The 16,951-nt window shown below is 33.9% G+C and overlaps 1 protein-coding gene and 1 long non-coding RNA gene across 2 annotated transcripts in view; one reads left to right on the top strand and one right to left on the bottom strand.

Moving 5' to 3' along the window:
* Positions 1–3,061, top strand: part of LOC121739501 (endoplasmic reticulum mannosyl-oligosaccharide 1,2-alpha-mannosidase) — a 35,407-nt gene extending 32,346 nt beyond the window's left edge. Inside the window, exon 11 of the mRNA XM_042131994.1 lies at positions 2,560–3,061. Within this exon, the coding sequence (XP_041987928.1) occupies positions 2,560–2,775 (216 nt within the window). The 3' untranslated portion in view covers positions 2,776–3,061. The remainder of the gene's footprint in view (positions 1–2,559) is intronic.
* Positions 177–16,464, bottom strand: LOC121739511. Its single transcript, XR_006037455.1, has 3 exons — positions 15,179–16,464; positions 1,741–1,747; positions 177–188 (listed from the first exon to the last, which is right to left on the bottom strand). It is a non-coding gene; the product is annotated as an uncharacterized LOC121739511 (long non-coding RNA).
* Between the last annotated feature and the right edge of the window lie 487 nt (positions 16,465–16,951).

Below are 16,951 nucleotides of genomic sequence, written 5' to 3'. Positions count from 1 at the left end.
AAACAAGGTCAATATTATTCGTTAACATCAGTCGTTAGACTTGAAAATAGAGTTACAAGTATTTATTTATCTGCTATTACTAAAACGACAATATATATTTTTTTAATTAAGCAACATATTTAATGCCCAATATATTTATGTCATCTAAAAAAAACTATAACGAACATTGCTTGAACATCATCTTATAACTAGGAATGGAAATTCTTTAAAAATAGTTGTAATGAGTATCACCTTATAACTAATTGCCAATGCGTTTATAATGCAATCAAAAATTTTTTATCTAAAATTGCCTTCTTATGGGCCCGTTCTTTATAAGGCCAAAATATTCAATATGCGCGTAAGTATAAGTACATATAATAATCCTAATAAGTAAAGATGTTATAAAAAACAACATAATTTTAATTGTTATGGTACGCATTTATAACTAAAAAATTACTGTTTATATGTTAATGATTTTTAGATGTTCCTTGCAAAGTTCAAGTTCCTTAGCAAGGCCAACCATCAAATCTTTGGTTGGGCCTTATAAGGAACCACCGGCCTTCCTAGGCACATTACCAATATTTTAACTTAAATCGAGGCATAAGTAGATTTTCTTTTATTAGTACCATACACATATCCCTATACGACAATGCCCTGTAATAAAATGTGAGATAGATATATGTTATGTAACTAATAAAATTAAATTAAGAAATTTAAAAAAACCCCCGCCAAACAACTTTAAAAAGTAATGAAATAATATATTTTACTGACTTTAAGTTTAAATAATTCCTAAGTGTAAAGTGATATTCTATTTAATATTCTATTGTTAAGTCTATAGATATTCTAGTTATAATAGATATTCTAGTGTAAAGTCCATAATTGTTGTCACGGTGTGTCGGGGGACCGCCACAGTGTATTTGCATTTTGTATCATGTCACTGATTGTCTCGATTCGGTTCGCTGTGAACTGACCCTTAAACTATAATGTTATGTGAAATCAAACATCTACATTAGCGGTCCCCCGACACACCTTGACAACAATAATTATGGACTAAAATATCACTTTACACTTAGGAATAAAAAATAAAAATAAAATTGTTTTATTTCCGAATAGATTTGTAACAAATACTTTCAGAACGTTGATGCTAATGGTGCCTACCACCGGTTTGGGAACTATCCCGGCGAGAAGAACCGGCGTAAGAAACTCGCACGGGGTCCCACTTTTTACCAAAAAAGTGAGAAAAAATTAATCTTTTTAAAATAAAATTTACAATTGTAACTTAAACTTGAATAATTTAAACTTAAAGTCAGGAAAATATATTTATTTCATTACTTTTTAAAGTTGTTTGGCGGGGTTTTTTTTAATTTCTTAATTTAATTTTATTTTGTGCATTGTGCAGAATCATTCCTATCAACAGTATCATAATTATTATATCCCAATGAATACCATCTACGAATGTCCTTTTGGATGAGGCTGTCAATATGAGTCCAAACATGAAACCTCCAAAGTGGAGTTTCATATGGAGTTCGGCTCCTATAGAATCCAGGTGATGCTGCAGCAGCAGCATGCAAAAATTTATTGGTTATCTACGTCTTACTAGTTGTCGCAATTCAAATGAGCCCAAACACGAAACCGTTGCTCTAAGTTGGTGAAGAGTTGGGTATCTTATTGATTACCAGGTGATGCTGCAGCACCAGGTCAACTTTCCATTAATATGTAAATATTTATAAAAGTCACGAACTAAAATGCAATAAAGCCCACCAAACAACTGCAAGTTGCTAATCGGCCCTTCACGAACCAGATGAACCGCGATTTTTCAGCACGGAGAAGGCTGATGATGATGAACTATAGCTAAGAACACTCTCAATGAAGTCAGCTTTCAAACAAAAAAAAACTAGATCAAAATCGGTCCACCCGTTTGGATGCTACGATGCCACAGACAGACAGACATACAGACACGTCAAACTTATAACACCCCTCTTTTTTGTCGTGGGTTAAAAACTAAAGATTTTCAGGGTGCGGAAATTACAATTGTAGCCTCGACAACCAAAGTCTACAAACAGTGAGATCGCACTGCCACAATTGCGGCGCAATCGACTCGCCGATGAATCTATATTGAGAGCCAGTCCACACGGCGCGCTGCGTCTGCGTTGCGTCGACGCAGCGCTGCCGTTGCGTTGTTTTACATAACCAATCTGTTCACACGGCGCGCTGCGTCGTCGCAACGCACACATGACGGACAGCAGCCACCGAGACAAAGCGGGAGGGGGTGTTGATGTTAAGACTGCTTCGTAAAAACGCTGCGATGTGTGGCTGGCTATGCGTCAAAATATTTGCGTTGCGACGGCCGACGACGCAACCGCAACGCGCCGTGTGGACTGGCACTTAGTCTGTGTCTTTATAGGAATTCAAATTTTTTCTTAATTTAACAGAATACAGTGTAAGCATTTTCCACATAGCTCCTAGACTAGAAGGGTCAATAACCGCTGGCGTTAAATTATTATTTTGACTATAACATGACCATGACTTCTCTCTACATAGACTTTATAATTAAAGTTGGAATTTGTTTTATTATTTCAGGGTTTCGAGAAATACGCCAAAGTGCCCAACGGATACACATCGCTCGCTAACGTGAAAGCTGAGAAACCGGTGCCGAGGGATATGATGGAGTCTTTCTTCATGTCAGAAACCCTTAAGTATCTGTACCTATTGTTTAGTGATGACAGATTCGTCATAGACTTGAATAAATACGTCATTAATTCTGAAGCACACCCCCTGCCTATACATAAAAGTTAAAAAATCAATTAACTAAAAAAATCCGTATGTATTCAGACCTTGTAGTAATGTTTTGTCTCCACTTTTCTAATGACCGCTAATACCCGCTTCATCTCATGTCTTCAATTTTAAAAGTAAAACCCGACTTCAAACAGTATTTCGTATCATGGGACCACCTGTGAAATATTCCTTTTTCCAACAAAAAAGAATCATCAAAATCGGTTCACAAAAGGCGAAGTTATCCACGAACAAACATAAAAACCCATGTATACGGTCGAATTGAGAAACCTAATTTTTTAATCGGTTAAAAATATAAAACTATAAAGTCTGTATACACAATGTGTTTTTTTTCGTAAGAGGATAGGTATTTAGTGCTCGCTTTATCTATTCCACAGTGCCGTTGAATGGTTTCTTTTTAACCTATCACTACAAATAATAAAAACTATTTATTATTCGTAGACCTATCATAATGGCTAGTGAATGGATATGGATATTAAAACCTCAGAAACCGCGCATTAAACCATTTAGAACAGCTATACTCAACCTACGGCCCGTCGGGACTTTATTAGTGGCCCGCGTGAAGTTAAACCATTTTAAAATTCACGCCCACCGGCAATATAGTGCAAAGTCTTCATGAAAGTCGTGCAAATTTTTCTACCTTGTAATCGCTAATTTCGAAGAACGTTATTTTTTACCCTAAAAATTTTGGTTGCGACCCGTGACACCAAGACCAAAAAGTGTTTGTGGCCCGTATAAAACAAGGTTGAGTACCATTGATTTAGAATATCGGTTAGTACAGGACTGCTGTTACTCTTTTAACATTAAATTCATTATATTTTTCCAGCATAAAAAACCTATGTCCTTTCCCGGGACTCACCATAATATACCATAACAGATTTCATGGAATTCGGTTCAGCGGTTTTGACGTGAAGAGGAGAGAACAAACAGACACACTTTCGCATTTATAATAATTAAATTAGTATCCAGGATGTCTTGTTAGTACTATCATAGTAATAAGTAATAATTGTTAGACTTATGAATTTCTATAAAGTTTCTATAAATCTCTACAGAAATTTAATATAATTTATGAATAATTTGGTTGTAATGTAAATGACAATACAATAAGTACAATATAACTTAATGCACTATCTTAATATATATATTTCTTGTGTGCGTGTGTATGTGACTGAACTCCTCCTAAACGACTGGACCAATTTTGATGAAATTTTTTGTGTGTGTTCGTGGAGATTCGAGAATGGTTTAGATTTACAGTTTGGTCTACTGGAAAATGTTTTTTCAATTAATTTCTTATTTATAAGGAGTTGTTGATTTTGGAATGTTTTACATTAGATCCGGCGGACGGCGCTATCATCGCATTCAATATTATTCTATTTCAATTTTAGTTTGTCCTGACAGATGGTGCTACGATTAATTTGAAAAAAATTTTGTTATTCAATTCATGTGCTGATTAAAATATTAAATAAATAACACATAGGCTACAATTTTAACCGACTTTCAAAATGGGGGAGGTGTTATGTTCGTTTTCTTATATTCAACGATTACTCCGCCGTTTGTTAACCGATTTTCAAAATTTTTCTTTTGGTATATAGGGTATCATCCCAATTTGGTATTATATTCAGAAAAGTGGTGATCTGATAAAGGATCCATAAGTAATCGAGGGAACTCCTCAAAACTTATAGGGAAACATATGGTGACTTCGGTTTCGTGAGAAGTATTCTAAGCATATGCTACCAACAAGTAAGATTTTGCACCGAGATATACCTGGTATACCGTGGTTCGGAAGGTGCTGAGAGAATTCCTGATTCTTTATAGATACAAGTTTGGGAGTTTCGGCGTTGTTTTAAGAACAGAAAGCATATGCTACTATGCAAATTACATTCTTCATCATCATCATCATCATCATCACTACCATATTATACCATTTCATAGTCTTTAAGATCGAGACTCGAGTTTGTCAAGCGATAATTAAAAAAAATCTATATCTACCTAATATTATAAACCTGAAGAGTATGTTTGCTTGAACGGTCAATCTCAGAAACTACAGGTCCGGTTTAAAAACTTATCTCAGTGTTAGATAGATCATTTATCGAGTAAGACTCATCATTTATCGAGAAGGTTATATTATATTATTACTCTAAGACTAATACGACAGAAGAAACTCAGGAAAATGTGGGAAAAACGGGGAAAATATTTTTTAAGGGAAAATGTACCTACGGATTCTGTAAAATTTCTAATTTACGCGGGCGAAGCCGCGCGGGACATCTAGTATTATAATATTAGTTTGCACTTTCTACGCGCTTAAGGTCGTCTAAGGGTCGCTTGACCAATGTCGATAGAAAATGAAACCATATCCTTTGCACAAAGTGGCATTTAAAAAAATAATCGAAGCTATATCTTGGATGAACAATAATTGAACATAGCACAACCAAATACATATTACAAAAAAGTAGGTATGCAGTAACATATTAATGCAATAAATAATCTTTGTACCTAACAAATAGCGCTAAATTTAATAATTTAAAGCCATCCTCTAAGCAAACGACCATACATTTGCCGCGTTGCCGAGATCGCGTAAACATTTTTTTTTTACATAACTTATTTCAAAATTGACCTAAAAAAATTAAAACGTCCAGTTTGTAGGTAATGAAATAGTCGATCTATTGGCGTGTGTTTCAAATAACCGTAATTTGTAAATACTAGGGAGATGCTGAATGTATGCTTAAATTCAAATAAATTGGTATTACTTTGGAAGCTTGTAATATCATGAGTATAAAAAACAAAAATAGGAAATTAATAATTACTATGAAAGTAACGTGCTTATGAAGATTATTGGTGTACTTTTATTATAATTTTGTAGCTTTCAAATTATGGGTTAATAAGGCTCTGAAAACGGTAAATTACGGGATCTTCGTAGGAGGAGCGTCTTAAGTTAAATTTGCTGAAATTGAAAGGGAAAGAGACAAGTAGCTGTAGGTCAATGACCGAGATTCTAGGTGTTCGGTGACCGAGCTATAAGAAAAGAGCTATAAGAAGTCATAGATAGTCAAAAGCAATCAGGATCTCAAATAATATTGTTTCTAAGAGAGTCAAATTTTGACAAAAAAACTTTCTGATAAATATTCAGAAAGTTTTTTTGTCAAAATATTATTTAAAACTTAACAACGTCGTTAAAATTACATAAATTGGTGCTATTTTAAGTCAAAATTTTGTATATATTTAAATTGTTTGAGTTAAAAACACGCGCCACCTAGTATAAATTGTATAAATAATAAATATCTTAAAAATGTTAATATAAAATATCATTTTCATCGTTGATTAAATATAAAATATCATAAAATAACTGAAGTCCACTTGAGCCATTTTTAGTTGAATTATACTCGTGGATTAAATAATTTGTTCTCTCGTGCTTCGATTACAGAAGACATGATATTATGACGATTAGCAATAACCACGATTGGTGAAATTGGGCTTACATTTTTTACTTTAAGCCCCAATTTCACCAACGACTGTTAAAGTTAACGCTCGAATTAGTATCACGTTACCTCTTTCATTTTTCTTATGAATGAAAGAGAAGACATGACATTTTAACAAGCTGTTAACACTAACATACGTTGGTGAAATTGGGGCTAAATCTCATATTCCATGGAGTAAAGTAAACATTTCAAGTCACATGATAGATAATAACAGAAAATCAGAGCAAGACAGCTGAATAAGATAGCAGAAGAGAATGAAGATAAGGGCACCAAATCAATAATTGTCTAATAAATAATTAATGCGTAAAAAATCGTATTAAGAATTTGCCGTCGCTGTCAGTTTTACTAGATATTATATGTTTTACTACTGAACTGATTTTAATGTAGTTTCAATAACGTATAAAGTGATTCATGTAGTTATTTATTTTGCACTTTCATTATGTCATAAAATACTAAATCGTGAATAAAATGGTAAATATTAATTTGACATTATAGTTAAAAATTCATGCCGAAAATATACCAACGTTTTTTAATTAAAACTAATTTATTTTTGAAGTTACTGAGACAAAATTCCTGCTTTGCATTTATATAGATTTTTTAAAATCCAATTACGCATTTAACACAAAACTGTATTCTGTACAAATGTAATTTAAAAATATGAATTACCATGGACCATGGTAATTCATATTTTTAAGTTGTAACTAACATAATATTATCTTATTATTTTTTATTTACCTCAATAAATTATGTCATAACTTTTTATCTCAATAAACTTATGCTTACAAATTTACCTCCCTACTATATACAGGGTGTAACAAAACTAATTATTGATAATTATACTTTAGGGTGTGTATGTGTCCCTTATACCTAAGTTATATTGAGTTCACTGTAAAAGTAGCATCGTTGCAAGAGTATTTTTTTGTGATTTCTATGGAAAAATGTCCCAACATCATAAAGTCCATACAAAAGTAATTATTTTCGGCGCTGCTACTTTCAGTCTACTCTATACACACCTTAGGGCCAACCCACAAGTACCACAACCACACGACAACCACAACCACACCACGTGGTCGGGCGTATATTTCGTATTGTAAATGAACTGGACGTACCAAATTTTGCAGTCAATGTTAACCACTAGTGGCCGACCACATCGCAACCACAACGTTGCGTCGATGCAATGACAGTGCGGCCACACCGCCCGCGCTCTTCCTCCCCCTCCATTTCATTGACTTTCGTACGTAACCACATCGCAACTACTGGCGACAACGCAACCATGTCGACATTTTGTCGGTACCACAACGCAACTACAAAAAGCTGCAGCACCATTTTGTCGTTGAGACGTGGTGTGGTTGTGGTACGTGTGGGTTGGCCCAAGTATTGTAACTTTTTTTGTTACATCACTACATAGTATAAATAACAAAGTCGCTTTTTCTGTCCTCATGTCACTTTGTTCCCTTTAATCTTTAAAACTACGCAACGGATTTTGATGCAGTTTTCTTTAATAGATAGAGTGATTAAAGAGGAAGGTTCATAAGTATAATAACAATCATTAAATACTGGAGAAATACAGTTATTTTTGAGGTTTCTAATCTGATGTTGTAAATAATTACATTTTTTCCGCTTACATTGCAAACGCAGGCTGAACCCTACGAGATTTATTAAAATAATGTACCATCGAGGAAGTTGATTCCTACGCAATTGACAGACCAACGTTATTTGGTCGAATATGTCAATTCAATGTTTATTCTGTGCAAATCGGGGACCTAAGTAGTTTGGTTGCGTTACGTCAAAACCAGCTGACAGATCACAATTAACATTGAATTGACATACCAATTATTCGACCAAATAACGTTGGTCTGTCAATTGCATAGGAATCAACTTCCTCGATGGTACAATTTACAAGTATTGTACCCAATGAAAAGGTCTACAGAAAACTCCGTGATGGTAATATGTCTATCTCTCATGGATATCTCACAATAACATTTTTGTCATTTACTTTTTACTACTAATATAATAAACTAAAGAGTTGTACAAAATATTATAAAAAAGGTTTTAAAAGAAGTCTAGTTATGTACACTACAAAAGACACGTCTGACACTTGACTTGTCCCGCTTTTGCGACGCGAACATTCCGCGTTGCGGTTGCGCAGGTGTGGACAGCGCCATAATATTACATGGGCAGCGTCCGTCGCGCGATAGACGCTCCCGCTTCGCAGTCGCTTTGGTCGCGTAGGTTTGGCCGAAGCCTAATAATGGCCAACCGACGAATCGAGGCACAAAACTACTTATAAATTGTCTGTACGTTTGATCATATTAGAAGATGAAAAACATTTCGTTGATTTCTGCAAATCTATTATTTTGTGAATACTATTATCGCTTAATATGTAACCGTCCAACAAACACATAAGGTACCGTTCCGATCAACGCGGCTGACCGCTACCACAGAATATATAATAGTACTCCGTACCTTGCCGCTACCAACAAAAATTCAAATACAATTTAAAAGGCTTTATATGAACGTGGCGAAAAAAGGAACTAAATGCTTCTATTATATAAAAACGTTATTTGTGACATGTGTTTGACAGTTCCTTTACCACCTTAACCTGTACCAGCAGCGCTCCCGTCAATGTCACCCACGTTCATATAAAGCCTTGTCGAGCTGTAAATGCCACAACAATTTTGCTCTACGCTACTACAAAGCAGCGACGATATGGGTCGCTTGACCAATGTCGATACTCGGTAGAAAATGACATTTTTGTCGATCGCGGTCGCTTGCGGCAAAGATCGGAAAGTCAACTTAAGTATACTGTATAGTAACTTATATCTAGCGTATTCGGTTTTACCGTTACGTACATACGTTTCAGACCTAGATTTAAGTGTATCTGTGTGCTTTATCTGACATTAGACTACTCATGTCTTATACTCGATCATTCCACTTGTCACCACCAAAACAACACCACCGGTGGTGTCATATGGAATCTCTAGTCCATATGACACCACCGACTATTAGTGATGTTACATAGTAGCTTAGTTGTTGATATGAAAACTCCAATTAAGTTCAAGCAGTAAAGTTTATATTTATAATATGGACTAGATTCTAGAGATTCCATATGACACCACCGGTGGTGTCGTTTTGGTGGTGTCAAGTGGAAGGAACGCTCATACAGTAATTAACTCATTATTAATAAAAAAAATATTTATACAAGGTTGCCATTTTCTTATCTCTAGTATATTTTACAATGTATCAGACTAAGACTGTAACATTGTATGACATATTTGCTGTATATTTTTATTAGTAACATGATACTTAAGTCTCGAAACTTATGACAAGATTAGCTGTAGCGCGACTTCGTCCGCGTTAACATAGTGTACTGTGTAATAAGTAGTAACAAAGATGGATAGTTTCCCTTTTATGTGGTTCCTTATACAAAGGGTAAAAACGGGACCCTATATTTTAAGCGAACGTCTTCATCATAGTAGCTCCAATCTTTAATTTCAATCCAATCAGTCGAAAATCTAAGAGTATTTAAACAAACTTTCACCCCCTATTTTATCCCCTTAGGGGTGGAATTTATTAAAATCCTATTTTAGCGGATGCCTACCTACCTAATAATAATAACACCTTACATCTACCTTCATGCCAACTTTCAGCCCCATCCGTCCTGTGGTTTGGGCTGTGCGTTGATAGATCACTATGTCAGTCAGTCAGTCAGTTAGTCAGTCAGTCAGACACCTTTGAGTTATACAAGGTGTAACAAAACTAAGTGTTAATACTTTAGAGTGTGTATGTGTTCTCTGTAGAGAGTTGACTGTGAAAGTAGCAGGGCCGAAAGACCATTTTTTTTCACTTTTGTATAAAGAAACTCGTGACGCTGAGGCGCTTGCCCATACAAAAGTGAAAAAAAAGTTGGTCTTTCAGCTCTGCTACTTTCACAGTGAACTCTCTACAACTTACAAGGAATACGTACACACCCTAAAGTATTATCACTTAGTTTTGTTACACTTATATGTATTTAGATTACTGCAAAATCGCTTCAATTAATAATAATAATAATCCGTTGAAATGGAAAAAAAATACTTTTTACTTTTTGTTTGAACACAACATTCTTTTCGCACAAATTGTTTGACCCATTTAAGGATACTTTAACGGTCGGGAAAAATTGTTATTTTATTTTTAGTCCTAGTTTTCATAATAAATTTTAATTTTTCCTTTTACTGAATACCTTACTTGATATGAAACATTATTTTATGCGGCCTCTTCACGTTGACAAATTATGGACAAATACAGACGATGACGAACGTGTAGAGAGTATATTCGTGTTCAATGGTGGTATTTGAAATTCTATTTGCCGCCAGGTGCAGCGGCACCTGTAGCCTTACGGTCGTTCCCAATATTTGATCTATCTCTGGTTTTGCCCTACTAGAGATAGGAATAGCTCAGATTAGACATTAGAGACATATCTTTTATGTCAATTGTGAGCTATTCCTATCTCTAGTAGGGCAAAACCAGAGATAGATCAAATGTTGGGAACGGCCGTTAGGGTCAAATAGGATATTATCGTGACACATGACAGCTATGTCGTGACACAATATGTCAGCTGTTGTAGAGCTAAAAGAACACTTTTTTTTCACTGTGAACTCCATATTATAATTTATAAGGGACACATACACATCCTAAAGTAATATCACTTTGTATTGTAACAACCTGTATATTATGATTTATATTAGATGCCGGCGTATAGTGAAATTGACGTCGCACTGCCTAATTTATAAAATGGCTGCAAGATGATCGAAATTCAAAGTTAATAAACTAAACATTGACATTTCTAACACTTGTTACTACTTACTATGCGTTTTTATAAACAGACTTTAGAAAATTATAAGTTAAATCATACCAAATATTATAATTAAGAAATTTAAAAAACCCCCGCTAAAACAACTTCAAAAAGTAATGAAATAATATTTACTGCCTTTCAAGTTCAAATAATTCCTAACTTGTGTAAAGTAATATTTTAGTCCATAATTGTTGTCAAGGTGTGTCGGGGGACCGCCAAGTAAACTACAACCTACAACCGCCAAGTCGCTGGTTACATATCTCGATTCAGATCGCTGTGAATTGATCCTTAAACTTGTTATGTGAAATCAAACATCTACATTAGCGGTCCCCCGACACACCTTGACAACAATTATGGACTAAAATATTACTTTACACAAGTTAGGAATTATTTGAACTTAAAGGCAGTAAATATTATTTCATTACTTTTTAAAGTTGTTTTGGCGGGGGTTTTTTTAAATTTCTTAATTTAATTTTATTTCATACTTTTTAAACTTGTGTTGGTTATAGTGCAGAATAATTCCTATCAACAGAATCATATTCTCATGATTACCATCTATCAATGTCCTTTTCGATGAGGCCGTTAATATGAGCCCAAACATGAAACCTCCACTTTGGGTTCATACGAAGCTCGGTTCCTATAGAATCCAGGTGATGCTGCAGCAGCAGCATGTAAATATTTACTGTTTATACTTTATCTACTTCTTACTGGTTGTCGCAATTAAAATGAGCCCAAACACGAAACCTCTGCTTTAAGTTGGCGAGGAATTGGATATCCTATTGATTACCAGGTGCTGCTGCAGCACTAGGTCAACTTTCCATTATTATGTGTATACGTATATTGTATATTCACAAATGTCACGATTGTCCAGCACTGAGCAGGCTGATGATGATGAATTATAGCTAAGAACACTCTCGATCATGTCAGCTTTCAAACAAAAAAAACTAGATCAAAATCGGTCCACCCGTTTGGATGCTACGATGCTACGGACAGATACACACACAGACAGCCAGACAGACAGACAGACAGACAGACAAACACGTCAAACTTATAACACCCCTCTTTTTTGTCGGGGGTTAAAAAGGATATTATTTATCAGTTTCTAAACATCCAAAATGTATTCAACTAATGTATTATCTAATAGACAATAGTGTTTAATAATTATTAAACACTATTGTCTATAAAATAAAGTAATAATTTTTTTTCTTAAATTATAATTTATTTTCATCATAGCTATCACTATTAGTCCAGGTTCGCTAAAACATTTTTTTTCATTTGAATTTCGAGAATTTCCGCAGAGGGAATTGTTGGGCGTCTTATCAAAATTACGGGAAAATAGCTTAATAATAATCAAATGAAAAAATGCCCTAGGTAACCAGGACAATATAATATTATTCAATTGCAGAAAAAAACTTATTACTTTTTTGTTACATTTAGTTAAATTGTTTAGGGTTGTCTAGGGTTGTCTTGTCTATAATAATATAGAACCCTGAATAATAGTGTAATATTTAGCGTGAATTTATAGTTCGATTTATAGTTTATAGTTTAATAGTATAACCTGTGAGAACCGCACGATCTATGGTATGTCCGTAGTCAACTGTGTCGAGTCTAAATTTCATCAAAATTAATCTAGTTATTTCGGAGCCTGTTTGACGTAAAAGCACGTTTCCTCTTTAATTTATATAAGTAAAGTACGACCATGATTTCAATGATTTTGGGATTTTTGTTTTTCCGCATATTTTATTTAAAGAAATATAAATTTAATGTTACATACTTACCTAATAAATTAATTTGATTAATTTATTAGGTAAGCTAAAAACGTTGGAACCCTTTTTACGAACAATGCTGAAACATAGGAGTATGAAATGGTATAAAGATTTTGGCCGACCTACTTGTCCGCCATTTTGTTTTTTTTTTTAATTCGCGTTAACAAATCTTCGGAATGTGACCCTTTACGCGGTTTTGTCTAAGATTATTTTTTGTTTGTATTGATGTTAGCTATCACTGACCTCCATGTATAATGGAGATCAGTGTTAGCTATCCATTTTGATAGAATTATTCGTGAACGCGTCTGCCAGATCAGATTCTGGTAGACCTATTATACTGACCTATACACGGTCAGTCTGTCATCATTTGACTTAATTAATCTGAGACTGTCGCAGGAATTATGTCAAAAATAATAAAGTTAAAGTCAAAAGTTTGACAACAGAATAGAAAAGAATTCAATAGAAAAGCGTTGAAAGAAACTTAATTATAATTTAATTTTTTATTTGAGGTCGAATTTCGACCACTGGACAATCTTAGTTATAATAAATAACTATTCATGTTAAAAATATACTATAATAATTACATCAGTGGTTGTAATCTAGTATTTCTAATAAGTAGGTAAATAAATATTGTTTTTCCTTTTTTTTGTTATCTTCCTTTGCTATTTTGTTAAATACCTGTATTAAAATGGGCTTACTGTAGCTATTAGAATATTTAGTGTAAATTTTATCTTCCAATAAGTCTGACTATCGTCTAATCAAGTTTTGTCTCTGCATTTGACAAAGTTAAGAGAGACGAAATATAATATTATATAAATAATTATAAAAGGATTCTTATTCATAATATATTGTTTAAGTTGTTTTTTGAAAAGTCGGGTCAACAAACAGGGAGAATTTGAATAGAGACGGATGTTGGTGAGTAACAAGAAGTAGCATTAGGTATCTATCGAATTTTCTGCCCATTCAATGACCAGACTTTATTAGTTTTTTTTAACTCACCTATTTCATCTTGTCCACGTTTATATTATTCGCTGTTTTTGAAATAACTAAGGAGTATTTGTATTTTTGCCATACATTTTATGTAAACATTGGTGGTAGAACCGTTTGACGGTTTGTATTGTATAATATTATGTTAATAAGAGAATTGTTTATAATTAGTCTAGTGCAATATTTCTTTTATTACTAAATTTATGTATAAAAAATCTATGTATAATCAAAAAATTAAACCAAAAAATATTTTTTTTACTTTTTTTACTTGTAATCGAGAATTTTGTAAAAATTTATTTAATTTTAATAGGGTAGGGGAAGAGACTGGCTACTTGAGATTTATTAAGCTCCGAGTCTAAGGTCTATCTTACTGTACCTTATTATTGATTGATTAGTTACCAAATTTGTATTAGGTATATTCCTATTAAAATATTGCACTGTACGAGTGTTTTAATATGGGTGTTGTGTATTGACAGTGTACTTAAGATAATAATATTTGAAATTCAGTGTCTGTACATGAAATGTATTCTAATAAAATATTACACATATACCTACTTAGTTTTTTTTTATTATTGTCATCCTAAGGGCGTTCACTGCGTTAAGCGTACGCCCGGCGCGCGACGTGGCCACCCGCGAGGCGTGCTTGTTTCATGTCATCCCATAGAGCAGCGCTGCGTGAGGCGGTTCAGCCGTCGCACGCGACGCGTGCAGCGGTGCCCGCCCCGCGGGCGACAGGTCAACAATCTAGACGTGACAAATGGGCTGATTGACTGACGCCTTTGTACACGTCGGCGTTGTCGTCTGTTGGCTAGGTAATATATCAATAAAAAGTCCATAGGCATCGACTGTACACCCGCGCGATCTAAATTATACTGGCCGCTGCGAGAGATGGGTGACCGTCGCGGGCGCCCGCGCCGGGCACACGCTCAAAGCAGCGAACGCCCTAATAATCCTACTAATATTATAAAGGCGAAACCATAACCATAGAGCTCGACAAGGTTTTAAATGCATGTGGCGAAAAAAGGAACTAACGCTGTCATCATACAAAAACGCCATTTTTGACAGTTCTCCTTCACCAGCAGCGCCCCCGCCCACGTTCATTTATAAACTTGTTGGACCAGCTGTCATCTGTCAATTTCTCCGGTCAAAGTTAAGGTTAAAGTTAAATTTAGCCTTAACTATAACCATAACTTTAACCCACCCACCGTGCAACCCACGCTAAGGGGAGTAAGAAAAAAATTCCACTTTTTAAGAAATTTATTGAAGCTAAACGTGTATATCCTTAAAAATATACATAATTTTAGCATTAAGCTAGCAGACTCCCTATTGGACGGAGACTGAACACCTAGTTACAAGAGTAAAGTTATCAAAAAATACATTTCACTGGGGCCAAAAAGTTTAGAATGTAAGTTATAAAGTCGTCAGTAAAAACTATAGATAATCCTAGAAACGAGACACAAACACGAGGCAAAAAAGGACTGAAACAAATGTATGCCATAATTGCAGTCTAGCATTTGATATGTAAATTGCTTTAAATTTTGGTATTACTTCTATTTTTTCTGTCTAAAATCTAGAACAATAACTTATAACAGTTTAAATGAAGAATAAATTATCATTTTAACTTTCAGGTATACCTAAATCAAGAAATATTAAAATTATTATTTTTGAAAAATAGTAACATTTCTGATACTTAAGTTGTAATATTTTAGCAAATTTTATGAAGTCCTTTTTGCCCCCAATAATTTAAAACTAACTCTGTCTGGCAGTATTATACGGCGTCTTGATAATTGGCCATGATTTACAAATGTAGACATGGGCAAATACTCGATTTTATTTGCCCATCATCAAAGTCAATTGTGCTAACTAAAGACAGCTGCCTAATCATGGTGCCAAACATTGTTATCCATCACGGCCCTTTGACTTTTAAATTATAAAGTTACAAATTGAATACAATTTCAAGATAACCAGATTAAAATTTCCATACAATACCATTACACAGCTTTGTCTAACCTACTATTACAACTATTTCATAATGTTTTCTCATCGCTATTGCAAAAACTGCTTCAATAATGAGTACAAAAATGGGTCATACTATAATACAAGTATAGTAATAATTTTACAGTCTTCGCACTGCAAAATATAAATTCTAAGCTACCATCAAGAATCTTAAGGTCAAGGCAAGTTAAAAAGATAGCAAGATAAGTATAAAGAATGTATAACATCCCGGATATCACAAAATGAGGTTGAGTAAGGAATGTCATAATACATTGAGCAGAGTTATGTTAGTGAATATCAAATTTTGGCACAACTCTTAGCGGCTCTTAGTTGATAAATTTTATTGTGCAATATTATTGACCATATTATGGACCGTCTAGGGTTAATATTGAACGCGCCCGCCTTTTAATCATATTGTAGAATAAGTTGTTCAATAACATTGTTAAATAATATTGCACAATAAAAATGATCATCTAGGGGCCTACTTAAACTAATCTATACTAAAATAATTTTATATTTAATGTTAATTTCGTAAATTTATAGGACATGAAAAACATTTTTGAAGTGTTTATAGATCAAAACTTTTGGCTTTGTATAAAAATACATAATATTCTATAAAGTTATGAAATATAAATAAAACAGAAGCAAGTAGAGTATAATATAATAAAAATAGACAAGAATGTTCATGTAAATAAGCGTAAGAAAAACAGTTACTTTATAGCTATTCATCATCATCATCATCATATCAGCCTATATTCGTCCTATATAGGACATAGGCCTCTCTCAATGAACGCCAAGATGACCGATCTCCTGCTACTCGCATCCAACGTGGACCCGCAACTAAAAGGAGATCGTCGAGATTTATAGCTATTGCTATGATATTATTATTATTTAAACTTTAATCACAAACCACCACTGATTTTTAAGTTTATAGACACTTTTTTTAATGTAGCCAAGTATAAGCTTAGAAACTTGGGTAAAATCTATCGAAACCATTTTTAAGTAAGGTTAAGGCAAGTATATATAATATATAGGAACTTTCTAGATCAATATAAAGATATTTTATGTCATAGACTTTTCTATGTATCTATAATTCTATCATAAAAATATACTGAGTCATC

Source organism: Aricia agestis, chromosome Z (genome assembly GCF_905147365.1).
Source record: "Aricia agestis chromosome Z, ilAriAges1.1, whole genome shotgun sequence".
NCBI classification, from domain to species: Eukaryota; Metazoa; Arthropoda; class Insecta; order Lepidoptera; family Lycaenidae; genus Aricia; species Aricia agestis.
This window is presented reverse-complemented; position numbering and strand designations above follow the sequence as displayed.